Source organism: Oryx dammah, unplaced genomic scaffold (assembly GCF_014754425.2).
Source record: "Oryx dammah isolate SB20612 unplaced genomic scaffold, SCBI_Odam_1.1 HiC_scaffold_28, whole genome shotgun sequence".
Taxonomy (NCBI): Eukaryota; Metazoa; Chordata; class Mammalia; order Artiodactyla; family Bovidae; genus Oryx; species Oryx dammah.
Window position 1 is genome coordinate 91120992 of NW_024070212.1, and position 14745 is coordinate 91135736.

Genomic DNA, 14745 nt, shown 5'->3' on the forward strand with positions numbered 1-14745 from the left:
CCTGTATGTGAATATACACAGTAGCTTTATTCAAATTGCCAAAATCTGGAAAAAAGACAAATATACATCAGCCAGTGACTGGATAAACTACTCAGCAACAAAAAGGAACAAACTACTGATAGTACGTGAAAGAAGTGGGCTCAAAAAGCTGCAGGCTATTATGATTCCATTTGCAGTTTATGACATTCTGGAAAAAGTGAAACCACAGGGACAGAAATCAGATCAGTGGTTTCCAGGGCCTGAGCATGAGAGAAGGGGATTGACTACCAAAGGAGACGAGGACATTTTTTGGAAATATTCTGTATCTTGATTTTTGGTACTGGCTATACAACTGTAGGCATTTGTCTAAATTCATAGAATTGTAATCTAAAAATGGTAGATTTTATTGTACATAAATTAGACCTTAAAGAACTTAACTTTAAAAAACAAAACTAAATTACCAAAGTACTGTCAAAAATGTGGAGCAAATAAAACTCTCATATAATATTGAAGAGTACTATAGAAGAGAATTAAAACAGTATGTCCACAAGGAAACTTGGCTATATGGTAGATCATGAGTTAATATTTCTATTCCTGGTTATATGCCAAATGGAGATAAGTACATATGTCCACTAAAAGATACACATGAGAATGTCTGTAATGGCTTTATTCATTAACACCCCAAAATGGAAGCATGTAAAGATATGTCACCCATGAACTGAATAAATAAATTCCGATGCACTCACACAGTAAAAATGAACTAACGCTACATGCAGTAATATAATGAATCTTACAATGATGAAAGAAACCACACCTCAAATAGCAAATATTGTATGGCTCCATCTATATGAATTTCCAAAATAAATAAAATTCAACTTATGGTGATAGAACTTGGAATAGTGTGGTTCCTTTGGGGAATGATTAGAGATGGGAGGTGATATGTGGGAGATTTCTAGAGTGCTGGCAACATTCTACCTCTTGAGCTGGGAGATGTATTCATTTGTTAACATTTATTTGCCTGTACACTCAGATTTATGCCCTTCTTTATGGGCTAGACCTCAAAAAAATTTGCACAAAACAAAAAATGAGGTGGCGGGATGAATTTGCCCCACAGGCCATCATTTGTCAACTCTTGATATAGATAGTAAGATTATAGGAGAGTAATTTTTTCATTTTATTTCTCTATCTTTTCCAAAATTTTTTCACTTGATTATGTATTACTTATATAAAAACAAAGTTTTTAAAATAATAATTTTAATACTATAATCAAAGTATAATGGCAAAAATGCCATATCACAAAGACTCTAAATTCTTTTTGCAAAATCAGCCATGTCTACTTTGGACAAATGAGAGGTTTCAAGTGCAAAAGGAAATATTTACCAAGAAATTAAAATTTTCAGCAGTCAGTGTTTTAGGTAATCAGTATAACAACAGTACCCTAACAGCACTACAACTGATAAGGGTAATAATATCAAATTATGGCCCAACAGTTAGCTAGTCTTTGCCTTAATTAAAAAAAAATAACATAGCAGTTGCTATGGTCTGAACGTCTGTATCCCCCAAAACTCTTATGTTGAAATCCTAATGCTTGATACTATAGTATTAGTATGGAGGCCCTCCAAAGGTCATGACGGTAGAGCCCTTATGAATGGGATTTATGCCTTATCAAGAGGCTTCAGAGGGACCCCGAGCCCTTCCACAATGTGAGCCCACAGTAAGAAAGCACTGGCTATGAACCAGCAAGAGGGGCCTCACTAAATGTGACCATAGCAATGTTCTGATCCTGGACTTCCAGTCACCAGAACTATGACCAATAAATTCCTGTTGTTTGTGAGCCACCCAGGCTGTGGTGTGTTCCATACAGCAACTCAAACGGACTAGGATAGGGATAAACTATTAAAGCATATGATGCCCGTATTATTACTAAAACAATATTGGAAATAAAAAAAAATTTTTTTATGTCTTAGAATGCAGGGGTAACCCTTAAAAGGACTGTGATTTAACGGCCATTCCATCTTTGCCTGTAACAAAATTTTCGCATTACAGGAAAAAAGGTCTAAAGTCAAAAATTAACGTATTTATGGGGGGGGGGACGGGGGGATGGATTGAGAGATTGGGATTAACATATACACATTACTATGTATAAAATAGATAACTAATGAGAATCTACTGTAGCACAGAGACCTCTGCTCTGTGCCCTGTGGTGACCTAAATAGATGGAAATTCAAAAAAGAAGGGATGTATGTATACATTATAGGGCTTCCCTGGTGGCTCAGATGGTAAAGAACCTGCCTGCATGTGGGACACCCGAGTTCAGTTCCTGGGTTGGGAAGATCCCCTGGAGAAGGGAAGGGCAACCCACTCCAGTATTCTTGCCTGGAGAATTCCATGTCAGAGGAGTCTGGTAGGCTATATAGTCCATGGGGTCACAGAGTCAGATACAGAGGAGTCTGGTGGGCTATACCGTCCATGGGGTCACAGAGTCAGATACAACTGAGCGACTAACACTACCATGTTTACATAAGGCTGATTCCCTTTGCTACACAGCAGAAACTGGTATGGTAGTGTAAAATAAGTACACTCCAATAATAAAAAATAACAACAGTAAGCCTTAATATCAGGTAGAGGAATTCTTCCCACCTTATTTTTTGTAATGATTTTTAAGCTATCCTAGGGCCTATGATTTTCCATATAAATTTTTAAATAAGCTTGTCTATGACTAAGAAAATGGCAACCCACTCCAGTGTTCTTGCCTGGAGAATCCCAGGGACGGGGGAGCCTGGTGGGCTGCGGTCTGTGGGGTCGCTAAGAGTCGGACACGACTGAAGCAACTTAGCAGCAGCAGCATGACTAAGAAAAGTCTTGCTGGAATTTTGGTAGAGATTGTATTTAGTACACAGATGAATTTGAGAAGTGACACCTTTATTCAACTGAGTCTTCCAATCTAAGAATATGTTATTTCCATCCATTCAGTTAGGTTTTCTTTGATTTCCTTTGTTAATGTTTTATAATTTTCAGCATATACATGTTTTTTAAGTGTAAATCTAAGTATTTAATTTTTTGTAGAAAGGATGTGAGAGTTGGACTGTGAAGAAAGCTGAGCGCTGAAGAATTGATGCTTTTGAACTGTGGTGTTGGAGAAGACTCCTGAGAGTCCCTTGGACTGCAAGGAGATCCAACCAGTCCATTCTAAAGGAGATCAGTCCTGGGTGTTCTTTGGAAGGAATGATGATAAAGCTGAAACTCCAGTACTTTGGCCACCTTATGTGAAGAGTGGAGACTCTTGACTCATTGGGAAAGACTCTGATGCTGGGAGGGATTGGGGGCAGGAGGAGAAGGGGATGAGAGGGTGATATGGCTGGATGGCAATACCGACTCAATGGACGTAAGTTTGAGTGAACTCCAGGAGTTGGTGATGGACAGGGAGGCCTGGCGTGCTGCGATTCATGGGGTTGCAAAGAGTCAGACACGACTGAACGACTGAACTGAACTAAACTGAACAATATTAATACTATTACGTTTTAAAAAACATTAAGGTAGTTACAATTTAGAAAATCCAATTCTTGTAGATAGATAATATCAAGAGCAGGGAGAAAAAAAGTTAGCAAATTGAGATAGCTGGACTTGATTTATAGCTGGATTAGATCCTAATATTCCAAGAAAGGACCCCTAGTGACTTTAGGAAATAAAGTGCTGCTGCTGCTGTTACTATACCAGCACTTACTGAGCTCTCTCTATGCTGAGAGCTTCACATACCTGGACTTTATTTGATCTTAATAACCCTACCAGTATTGACAGAACTCTTCCTCCTTCACAGTCCAGGTACCATCAATTTCACCCCAAACACTCCTGGTGACCTGGTGACTCCACCTAACACTTTTCTCACTGCCAACACTCAAGCTATCCTTTTTGCTTACTTAGATGGTGGTATCATCCACTCTCCTAATTGCACTCTCTGCCTCTGATTTCTTCCTAATTCATCAGGTCTAATGCAGCAGCTTCATCCTCTAAAACACAGCTCTGACTTTCATTTTTTTCAAAAAAGCTAGTGTCCCTTGATCACATCTCTCAATTGCACCAGGTTCTCTCCAAAGAGAGAAACATAACATACAATATAGCTACCATTTACTGAATGCTTACTAAGCACCACTCATTTGTTCTGCTGTTCATTTTTATTATCTATTTTATTGAAGGCCTACCAGGTATCAGATATTGTTCTAGGCACTGTGAATGCAGCAGTGAACCTAAGAGGCAAAAGCTCTGCCTTCATGCAGCTTACAACTCAAGTGGGGGATGGACAATAAGCAAATAAATAAGATACAGTATATCAGATGGAGGTAAGTGCTATAAATAAAAGTAAGGCAGAAAAGGACAATAGGGAATGGTAATGAGGTATGATTTAGAACTGTGGCTGGGGAAATGCTCACTGAGAAGGTGACATTTGGGCAAAAATCCAAAGCAAACCCAAGGACCAGTCATGAGGATATCTGAGGGATGATGATCCCAGGCAGTAGAAAGTTCCTGAACTGGGAATACCTTACATTCAAGCCACAGCTAGGAAGCCACTGTGACTGGAGCAAAGTGAAGAAGATGTAGTAAGAAAGAGAAGACTAGGGCCAATCACATGGTATGTACAGCAGAGACTGGAACAACACTGTAAGTCAAAGTGAAAGTGAAGTCGCTCAGTTGTGTCCGACTCTTTGTGACCCCATGGATTGTAGCCCACCAGTAAGATATCTGGGACTCATCCTTGTAGAGATGGTTTGAAAAGCATGAGATTAGATGAGAGCCCCAGGCAGTGAATGTAGACAGAACTGAGCCTTAGAGCACACCAACATTTATACACTTAGAGATAAGGAAAAAACAGGGAGAGGCCAAGAAGGAACACCCAATAGGTAGGAAGAAATCCTAGAAGAATAATATGGTCATAACTGGGAACTAACCACTGAAGTTAACAATCTGGTGGTTACTTGTGACCTTGACAAGAACAGTTTTGGAATAATGATGAGCTGACAAAGGCTGACTGAAGTAGGTTCAAGAAACACTGAGATGACAGGAAGTGGAGACAGTGAGTATAGACAGGTCTTTTGAGGACATGCAGCCATACACTGACCCATGTGCTTCACAGGTTAATTAGTAGACAATTCTCTTAATCCCCGCACAAATCCTATGAAATAGGAACCATTTATTATTTCCATTTACAAATGGAAAAAAAAAAAAAAAAAAAAACAAAGCTCGGAGAAGTGAAATAATTTAAGGCCAGAATCTGTGAGTGGCAGGATCAGGACTCTAAACCCAAGCTTGTCTAATTCCAAAGCCTAATGCTAGCAACAGTGCTGGAGCCTCTCAATCTTTGGGAGGAAACAGCTAGGACATATTCCTAGTCCCAAAGATTCCGCAGTCCTTGACAAGGTTCTGTAACTCTAAAGCCAGCCCTTTTGGGGACACCAAAGCAGGCCCCCATTTTCCTTTGTGAACTTGTCAGTGCTTTATCAATGAGGTCATCACTGCACTGACCTGAGTTAGGGAGCACTGATCCTTTGCCGTTCTTCACGTCCACAATCCAGGTGGCTTCTTTACCCCCAGGGCCATCCTTTACCTTAAAGGCAAAAATACCACCGATTTTCTTCACAAACTGCTCTCCTTCCTGGAAAGAAAAACAACACAGAGTTATATTAAGTTCATTTCTCTGGCTTTGCCCCCAAATTAAATGTTTAAGCAGATATATGACATAAGCTGCTGGGCAGCAGGCAGTCCCCAGGCTCCCTTAGGATCTTTCACCCAGAATATCCGAAAGGTAACCAGGCAGAAACTCCCTCATCTGCCAAATCTTCTGAGGAAAATGGCTGAAGGGGAATGGGGCAGTGGGTGGCACAGCAGCACTTTCTATTGAAATAGGCTTCGTTTGTTTCAATAATTTTTGGAAGACTGACTCTGGCCTCTCAAAACATAGGAACCCTATCCCTTCTTTTTTTCTAGCAGGTAAAGTCCTTCACATATATGTTTGGTGTTCCACAATCAGAATTTAAAGATAAGTGGTTCAACTCATTTTCTGGATTAGTATAATCATACGAGTAATATCCCATCCACCACCTACGTTTGGATCTTGGGGAATGAGGCTGAAAAAGTAACCTAAGATCCATATCTCTGTAGGGTGGTTTCCTTTCTCCTTCCCTCTTCCCTTCATTCCCACTCTGTTTCCCCTTTTCTTACTGAAATACTGATTGACTGAAACCATGACTGTCTCCAAACGTTGTTTCAGGCTCTATAGAGTTAGAAGGGAAATGATAACACACTATGATCTCTATGATGAAACAGAGCACAGAGGACACTCTAAGCTGGCTGGCAGGGTGAATAACTCACAAACCTCCCCCTGAAAAAGCACACAGACACAATAACTTCATTGCAATTAAATATATCATACTGCAGAAAAATAGAAAATATTGATAAAGAAAAAGAAAATAGAAATCATTTCCAATTTCATCAGCACTCAAGAAAATAACATTTTGATATAAATCCCCTCTATCTTTTTTTCTCTGCATATATACTTTTTAAATGGGATCACAGTGTAGACTATACTGTTTAGTAATCCACCTTTCAGTTTAATATATCTATCCTTACTACTGTGTCATTAAGAATTCTTCTACATAATTTTAAATGACTATACATAGTCTTTAACTGTAAAAGTTCACTATACTTTACTCCCTGTTGCTTGATGGGCTTCCCTGGTGGCTAGCTGGTTAAGAATCTGCCTGCAATGCAGGAGACCCTGGTTCAATTCCTGGGTTGGGAAGATCCCTTGGAGAAGGGATACGCTACCCACTCCAGTACTCATGGGCTTCCCTGGTAGCTCAGCTGGTAAAGAAACCACCTGCAATGCGGGAGACCTGGGTTCGATCCCTGGGTTAGAAAGGTCCCTGGAGGAGGACATGACAACCCACTCTAGTATTCTTGCCTGGAGAATACCCATGGACAGAGGAGCCTGGTGGGCTACAGTCCATGGGGTCGCAAAGAGTCAGACACGACTGAGCGACTCAGCACAGCACAGCTGTTGCTTGATATTTAGGTTAGTCCTAACTTCTGGCTCTTAAAACAATGCTGTAAATAACATTCTTATATCTAAGTATTTTTATATAAACTCATTTATATAAACTCCAAGAATTCAACTTTGCTAATTAATAATAATGAATTTGAAACAGCATAAGTTTGAATTCTTGCTCTGCCATGTACTTATATAACCCTGAGCAAGTTAATAAACCTCTCTCAATCTGTTTTCTTTTCTGTGAAACAGAGTTAATAATAGCAGCTATCCTCATAAAGTTGTGCAGTACTTAAATACCCGCAAAACATAAGAGTAACTGCTCAATAAATGTTAGTATTTTTTCCCATTATTTCACTCTATGATCTGTCTGCTATTTCTGTGCCAGTAGTATAGCTTTATAAATCTACTTTAGTCTTTAATATAGAAAATTTCCATGTGTGTGTGTTAGTTACTCAGTCATATCCGATTCTTTGCAACTCAATGGACTGCAGCCCACCAGGCTCCTCTGTCCCTGGAATTTTTCCTTCTCCAGGGGATCTTCCTGACCCAAGGATCGAGCCTGGGTCTCCTGCATTGCAGGAGGATTCTTTATCATCTGAGCTACAGGGAATCCCAAAATTTCCATAATCTTCCAAATATTTTTCACTATTCTTGGATTTGTTTGAACCTTTTTTTCTTCTAGATGTACATTATAATCATTTAGTTAGTTTTTCGCCCCAAAATGCTGTTGGATTTAAACAGGGTTACATAAAATACATGGATCTGTTTGATGGAGAATATTTACCTTATAATATTAAGTCCTCCCATTCATGAATATGTTCTATCTTCAAGTTTTCCTTGATGTCCCTTGGCAATATTCTGTCATTTCCCCCCACATAAGCTTTTGTACATTTCTTGCTAAGTTTATTCTTAGTTATTTTATATTGCTCTTGTTAGTAATATATTATTCATTTATATATTTTTACTGAATTATTGCAAATATATAAAAAATATATTGATCTTTTTATATTTATTTTAGAATTGACTACCTTTTGAGTCTTCTTACAATTTCTAATAGCTTTTACTTCCCACTTTTTCTTTTTAGCCTTACATCCCTGTAATAATTTATATCCAAGATTCTTTCTTTTGGTTAGAAGAACATAGTATTTGTTCTTCTAACAAAGATTTCAGTGTTTCCTATGCTCAGACACTGTGCTAACTACCTGAAATACTCAAATAATTATTATGAGATACTCACCTCTGTTTCTATGTAGGCAGAGATACTGACCTAAGTTCTCGCTGTGCCTTGTTTTTTATAACAAATTCACTGAGATATAATTTATATACCATAAAATTTATCCTGTTAAAGTATATAGTTTAGTGGTATTTTAGTATATTCAAAGTTGTGCAACCAACACTGGTATCTAACTTTAAAACATTCTTATCGCCCCCTAAAGAAGCCAACACCCATTAGCAGTCACCCTCTATCTCACCATTCTCTTTCCACCAACCCCTGCCAACCACTTATCTACCTTCTGTCTTGGTGAATTTGCTTATTCTGGATGTTTCATACAAACAGAATTATACAATACATGATCTTTTGTGACTGGCTTCTTTCACTTATCATAACGCTTTTAAGGTTCATCCATGCTGTAACATGTATCAGAAATTAATTCTTTTTCATGACCAAGTAACACTCCATTGTATGCAGGCAGCAACATTTTGTTTAGCCATTCATCAACTGACAGCTGTTTCCCCTTTTTAACTATTATCAGTAATACGTCTATGGACATTTGGGTCCAAGTTTTTACATGGACATAGATAGGCTCTAATTCCTCTTAGGTTTACATTTAGAAATTAACATTTATGTTATTTGAGGGTGATGTGTAACTTTTTGAGAAACTATCAAACTGTCTTCTAAAGTGGCTGTACCATGTTACATCCTACTAGCAACAAATGAAGGTTCCAATTTCTCCATATCCTTATCAGCACTTTTGTCTCTTTTTTATTTTAGTCATCCTAGTGGGTGTGTCAAGCTTTTTCCTGTACACAGATAATAAACCTGAACCTATCTGGAATCAACCATGGGTCTTAGGATTCTGAAGAAGCTATTCTAAAATTCTAGGCCTACTTATTTCAACCTCCATGGAGGCAAATCTCACATGTGAGTGTCCTGAGATCAACTATCAACATTTTCTAGTTAAATCAAGAAACCAAAATGACTGTCAGATTTTTTTTAAAGTGAAGGAGAGAAATTCTCTTATTTTGGGTCCCTTAAAAGATCTCAAATTATTTTTAAGCTAACTCTAGGAAAAATTATTAACAACAATAACAATCTTTGGGCGGCTATAAAGTTTTCAAGCGCTTGTTTTTTTTAGTGCTTTTTATATACATTATTTTCATAAAACCCTGTAAGTAACTGGACAGGTATTAATATTAGCTCATTAGGCAGAAACAACAACTAGGGTTCTAAACGGTTAAGAACCCTTTAGACTATTCTCTATCCTGCCGCCAACTAAGCCACCTAATACAAACCCACCTAACACTAACAGAAATATGACTTTCAGATTTGAATTTAGATGGCTCCCCACAGCCCACAGGATAACGCCTGTCTTCACATATCATTCTAGAGTCTTCGTAACCAGAAGGTAATGCTCTTACCTTCAGCCTCTTTTTCCTCCTCCTCAGGGCTTTTTCATTCTGACCATTTTGAATGCCATGAACACATGTGCTTCTGTGCCCTTACTTATGCCCTGTCTGAATTCACTCACCTCTTCCTTTTCTCCATTCCTGCCCAACTTCACCAATTCAGGTCCTCAGTTCACATGCTAACTTCTCTGGAAAGGCTTTTCTGTCTCTACTGGACACTTTGATAGCCCTTTGCACATAACCCACACGCATGTTTCTTGTCAAAGCCATTTTCTTTTTTTCCCTAGGAAATTTTTTCCATGTCTGTCTTGCCACTAAACTCTAAGGTTCCCTGAGGGGAGGTGACATATGACAAGTAAGTAATACAACCAGAACTCAAATTCAGGTCAGTTTAACTTCAAATTCAATGCTCTTTCCATTTGTTCATACCATATGGCAAAGTTGGTTACATCGATACTTTCAAACTTTAGCCTATAAAAGTAGTTTCTGTCACCATGCATAAATCAAAAGAAAGTTCAAAGTCTTTTTCCACATTCCTTAAAATCTTTTATCCTTCAAGGTTCTGCAGAGGTAACCTAGAAAAGTAGATTAGTAATGCTGGTGTCTGGGCCACCCAAAGAGCCAGGCCTCCTCTGGAGCCAACAGCCCATGAACAAACAGCTGCATCTATGACATCTGCTGGCACAGTGCCTCAGGAATAGTTATGGCAGATGCCAAGTTAGAGCAGGAAAACACAGCAAATGTTTAGAAACTACTCGAATACTTAGAAACTCCTCCCACTTCTTTAAGACAGATGTACATTAACTTTGCATCTGCTGTTACTTTTGAGAACCAACTGATCCTCTTATAAAATCAAATCCTTTAGCCAATAAGAAATTTTCAATTGAAAAGGGAGTGAGAGAGGGTAAGGAAATGGACAAAGAAAGTTAAAAGGGTAAAGAAACTACACATCTTTTGCGAAACTGGAGATCACAAATAGTTCTAAGTGCCTCCATACTTGAAGAAAAGTAATTCTTTATGAGCAGCAAAAGGTCAAGGAATATCCTGCGGTAAACTGAATAGGAACAAAAAATTAAAACGGAATTCAAAGAAGGGCAATAGGGTACTGCTAACAAAGACAACAGAGAAGGCGATGGTACCCCACTCCAGTACTCTTGCCTGGAAAATCTTATGGATGGAGGAGCCTGGTGGGCTGCAGTCCGTGGGGTCGCTAAGAGTCGAACACGACTGAGCGACTTCACTTTCACTTTTCACTTTTCATGCATTGGAGAAAGAAATGGCAACCCACTCCAGTGTTCTTGCCTGGAAAATCCCAGGGAAGGGGGAGCCTGGTGGGCTGCCGTCTCTGGGGTCGCACAGAGTCGGACACGACTGAAGCGACTTAGCAGCAGCAACAAAGACGAAAGTGGAAATAAAATCTCTTGCCAGATTTCTTTTCTCCTAATGAAGAAAATGCATGAATTGACAAAAGATTCCAATACTTTCATTTTCTGGCATGGCAAACATTTAGAAAACTGACAATCATGAGAAGGAGAGAAAAAATAAGGGGACAAGGTCCAAACAAGAGAGGTTACAAAGGGAGAAGAATTAAAATGGGAGCAAGAGGCAAACATGTGCAAAGTTAAAAGAATACTGTGAAATAAAAACACCACTGTTTTGTTAATCCCAATAATGAAGTATTCAATGGCTGACATACAGCCATATCAGATACTCTCTAAACTTTTTTTTTGACAGAATAATGTTAAAAAATGGGACAACCTGGCAGAAGTTAACTATCCTATGGGCTACTCTGCAGGCAAATATTGGTGTCATTAAAAAAACTTTTTTCAGGCCTTAGCAAGTTCAACTTCATTTTAGTGGATACTTGTAATGAAAGAAATTTCAAAAACAATAAGCAGATATACCTTTCTACTCTTGGGAAAGGTTTTTTATTTTTTTTATTTTTTTTTTATTTTTATTTTTTTTTGAAAGGTTTTTTAAAAAACCAGTCAACAAAGCACTGGAAATAGGGTGAAGAAAAAACAGTCAGTCTCATGAACTATCATTGAGTCTGTAAATTAGTATCCTCTTTTTGGTGGATAGTCTGACAATAAGTATCATGGCATTAAGTACCTAAAGATGAGTGCAAAGGGAAATTTACTATACCTTTATTTTTTGCAAGGTTTAAATACAACCTGATATTCATCATAAGAGGCTAGTTAAATAGATTATGATATTTATAGTCAAACATATACTATGGGGTCATTAAAACTGATGGTAAGGGTTTATATTTATGGGTAGGGAACATACTATCAAGAAATAAGAAGCTGGTTATAAAACAACAGGTAGACCAATGCAGGTGTATCCTTGCAAGATGGTGGCAGAACAGGTCTGCGAGCAGTAGGGCCAGTGCCTGCCTGCTGGAAACAGTCAACCCTGGCCCTCTCTACCTCAAGAAGACTGATGATTGTTACGAAAATTCTAGAAATGTAGGGTATTTTGTCAAGACATGTCAGTCACATTAGCTATTTAGTGCAATCACACCCACAGCACAATCACCTTAAGATGTTAAGAAATCCTTTGTGTTACAATAGGAGTTTCGAGATATGCACAAAGTTTGTTTTCACACTGTGCCTCTAACATGAGTGTACTGCACACCTTAAATATTTTGAATCTTTTTATTTCAGCCCACTGGTCAGTTTCATAGATGTGTAAAATTAAAATCAATTATGAAATTCCAAGATGTCTTTCATGAAACAATGAAGTAAACGTCTAATTTTACCTAAGGGAAAACTCTCTTTTTGGAGAAAGAGTTACAATTAGGTTGCTTTAGTATAATTATCTATCAAGAACTAATTACTGTACATAAACATAGGTCCACATATAATAAATTAAAAAATTCAAAATGTACTGTATGATCCTAGTTGTGTAAAACTGTATATTCATATACAAACAGAGATGTCTGAAAGAATATCAACTACCGTTAATACTTTAGAGAGCTCTCAGTAACGGCATTTCAGGAGATTTAAAATTTTTCTTATTTGTATGTTTCTGTATAATTCTCTTGATGAGCTCATTTTTACAACAAGAAAAACAGATTTGAAAACTCTGAAAAACTCAAACGCAAAAAAATTCTTTTTAAAAGGACTTTTAATATTAGATGCTTTTAAGGCTCCTTTAAATATTATTCTCTTGAATGATTCTAAGTAAGATCTTTTTAATCCAGAAGGAAATTAGACCAAAACAGATTTTAATCCTTTTACATAACTCAAATCTGGAGATTTACATATCTCTGAATGCACTTTTACCAGAATTACAAGGAAGCTATAACGGACACTGAGAAATCTAAGATACACTCAATACTTGACAATATGATATAAATTTTCAACTTATACCACTTCATGGCAACACCCAAAATCTGTATCCACTTCCACTAGCCCAGGGTCCTCCTGGTAGTATTTTACATAAACTGTACTTACATCTTCAAGCTTCTTCTCAATCTCCTTAAAGACAAGGTTTGCCTTAAATCCATCAACTGCAGAGCTGGTTGGAGCAGCCTCAATTTGATGAGTTCTAAAAGAACTGAAGAAAATAACCGATTTCAATCCATGGAGCCACATAGGTACTAGGTTTTTTTTTCAACATTCATATAGTAAATACTATATAAATGTAGTAATTTTCAAAAACTCTAACAGAGATGTTGGGACTTTCACCCAAAGGAAATTGTTTTTAGGCGAATAAAACAATTAACCTTTTCTTCTCATTTTTCAATAAATACTGATTGCTCACCAGGTGGTAGGCGCTATCCTGAAAAAAATGGTAAACCAATGAACCTATCCTCATGAAGCTTTTGTGCCAGTGAGGAGGACAATGAACATGCAAAAAAATAAAGAATATAGTTACTATGAAGAAAATGAGGCAAGTTAAGAGGATATAATGAAAGTATATTTATGTGTGTCGGGTGGCTTCTTTTAAAAAGCCTAGTCATAGTCCTCTCTGGGGAGGCAATATTTAAATTAGGTCTTAAATTTTGTAAATGAGCCCAACATGTAAAGAAAAGGCAGAGGAACCAGAGACCAAATTGTCAACATCCACTGGATCACGGAAAAGCAAGAGAGTTCCAGAAAAACATCTATTTCTGCTTTATTGACTATGCCAAAGCCTTTGACTGTGTGGATTACAATAAACTGGAAAATTCTAAAAGAGATGGGAATACCAGACCACCTGACCTGCCTCTTGAGAAATCTGTATGCAGGCCAGGAAGCAACAGTTCGAACTGGACATGGAACAACAGACTGGTTCCAAATAGGAAAAGGAGTACATCAAGACTGTATATTGTCACCCTGCTTATTTAAATTCTATGCAGATTACACCATGAGAAACGCTGGGCTGGAAGAAGCACAAGCTGGAATCAAGATTGCCGGGAGAAATATCAATAACCTCAGATATGCAGATGACACCAGCCTTATGGTAGAAAGTGAAGAGGAACTAAAAAGCCTCTTGATGAAGTGAAAGAGGAGAGTGAAAAAGTTGGCTTCAAGCTCAACATTCAGAAAACTAAGATCATGGCATCTGGTCCCATCGCTTCATGGGAAATAGATGGGGAAACAGTGGAAACAGTGTCAGACTTTATTTTGAGGGGCTCCAAAATCACTGCAGATGGTGACTGCAGCCATGAAATTAAACGATGCTTACTCCTTGGAAGCAAAGTTATGACCAACCTAGATAGCATATTCAAAAGCAGAGACATTACTTTGCCAACAAAGGTCCGTCTAGTCAAGGCTATGGTTTTCCCAGTGGTCATGTATGGATGTGAGAGCTGGACTGTGAAGAAAGCTGAGCACCGAAGAATTGATGCTTTTGAACTTTGTGTTGGAGAAGACTCTTGAGAGTCTCTTGGACTGCAAGGAGATCCAACTGGTCCATTCTAAAGGAGATCAGTCCTGGATGTTCATTGGAAGGACTGATGCTAAAGGTGAAACTCCGATACTTTGGCCACCTCATGCGAAGAGCTGACCCATTGGAAAAGACCCTGATGCTGGGAGGGATTGGGGGAAGGAGGAGAAGGGGATGACAGAGGATGAGATGGCTGGATGGCATCACTGACTCAATGGATA

The 14745-nt window shown here is 38.2% G+C and overlaps 1 protein-coding gene across 3 annotated transcripts in view; it reads right to left on the reverse strand.

The window, feature by feature from the left end:
- The window catches only part of SCP2 (sterol carrier protein 2), a 190413-nt gene that overhangs the window by 94009 nt on the left and 81659 nt on the right, over nucleotides 1–14745 (reverse strand). For 2 of the 3 annotated variants that reach the window (XM_040231168.1, XM_040231166.1), the window contains exons 13-14: nucleotides 13108–13210; nucleotides 5497–5626 (exon numbers count right to left, since the gene is read on the reverse strand). In XM_040231168.1, coding sequence (XP_040087102.1) covers nucleotides 5497–5626; nucleotides 13108–13210 — 233 coding nt within the window. The remainder of the gene's footprint in view (nucleotides 1–5496; nucleotides 5627–13107; nucleotides 13211–14745) is intronic. The other variant, XM_040231167.1, reaches the window with a different exon arrangement.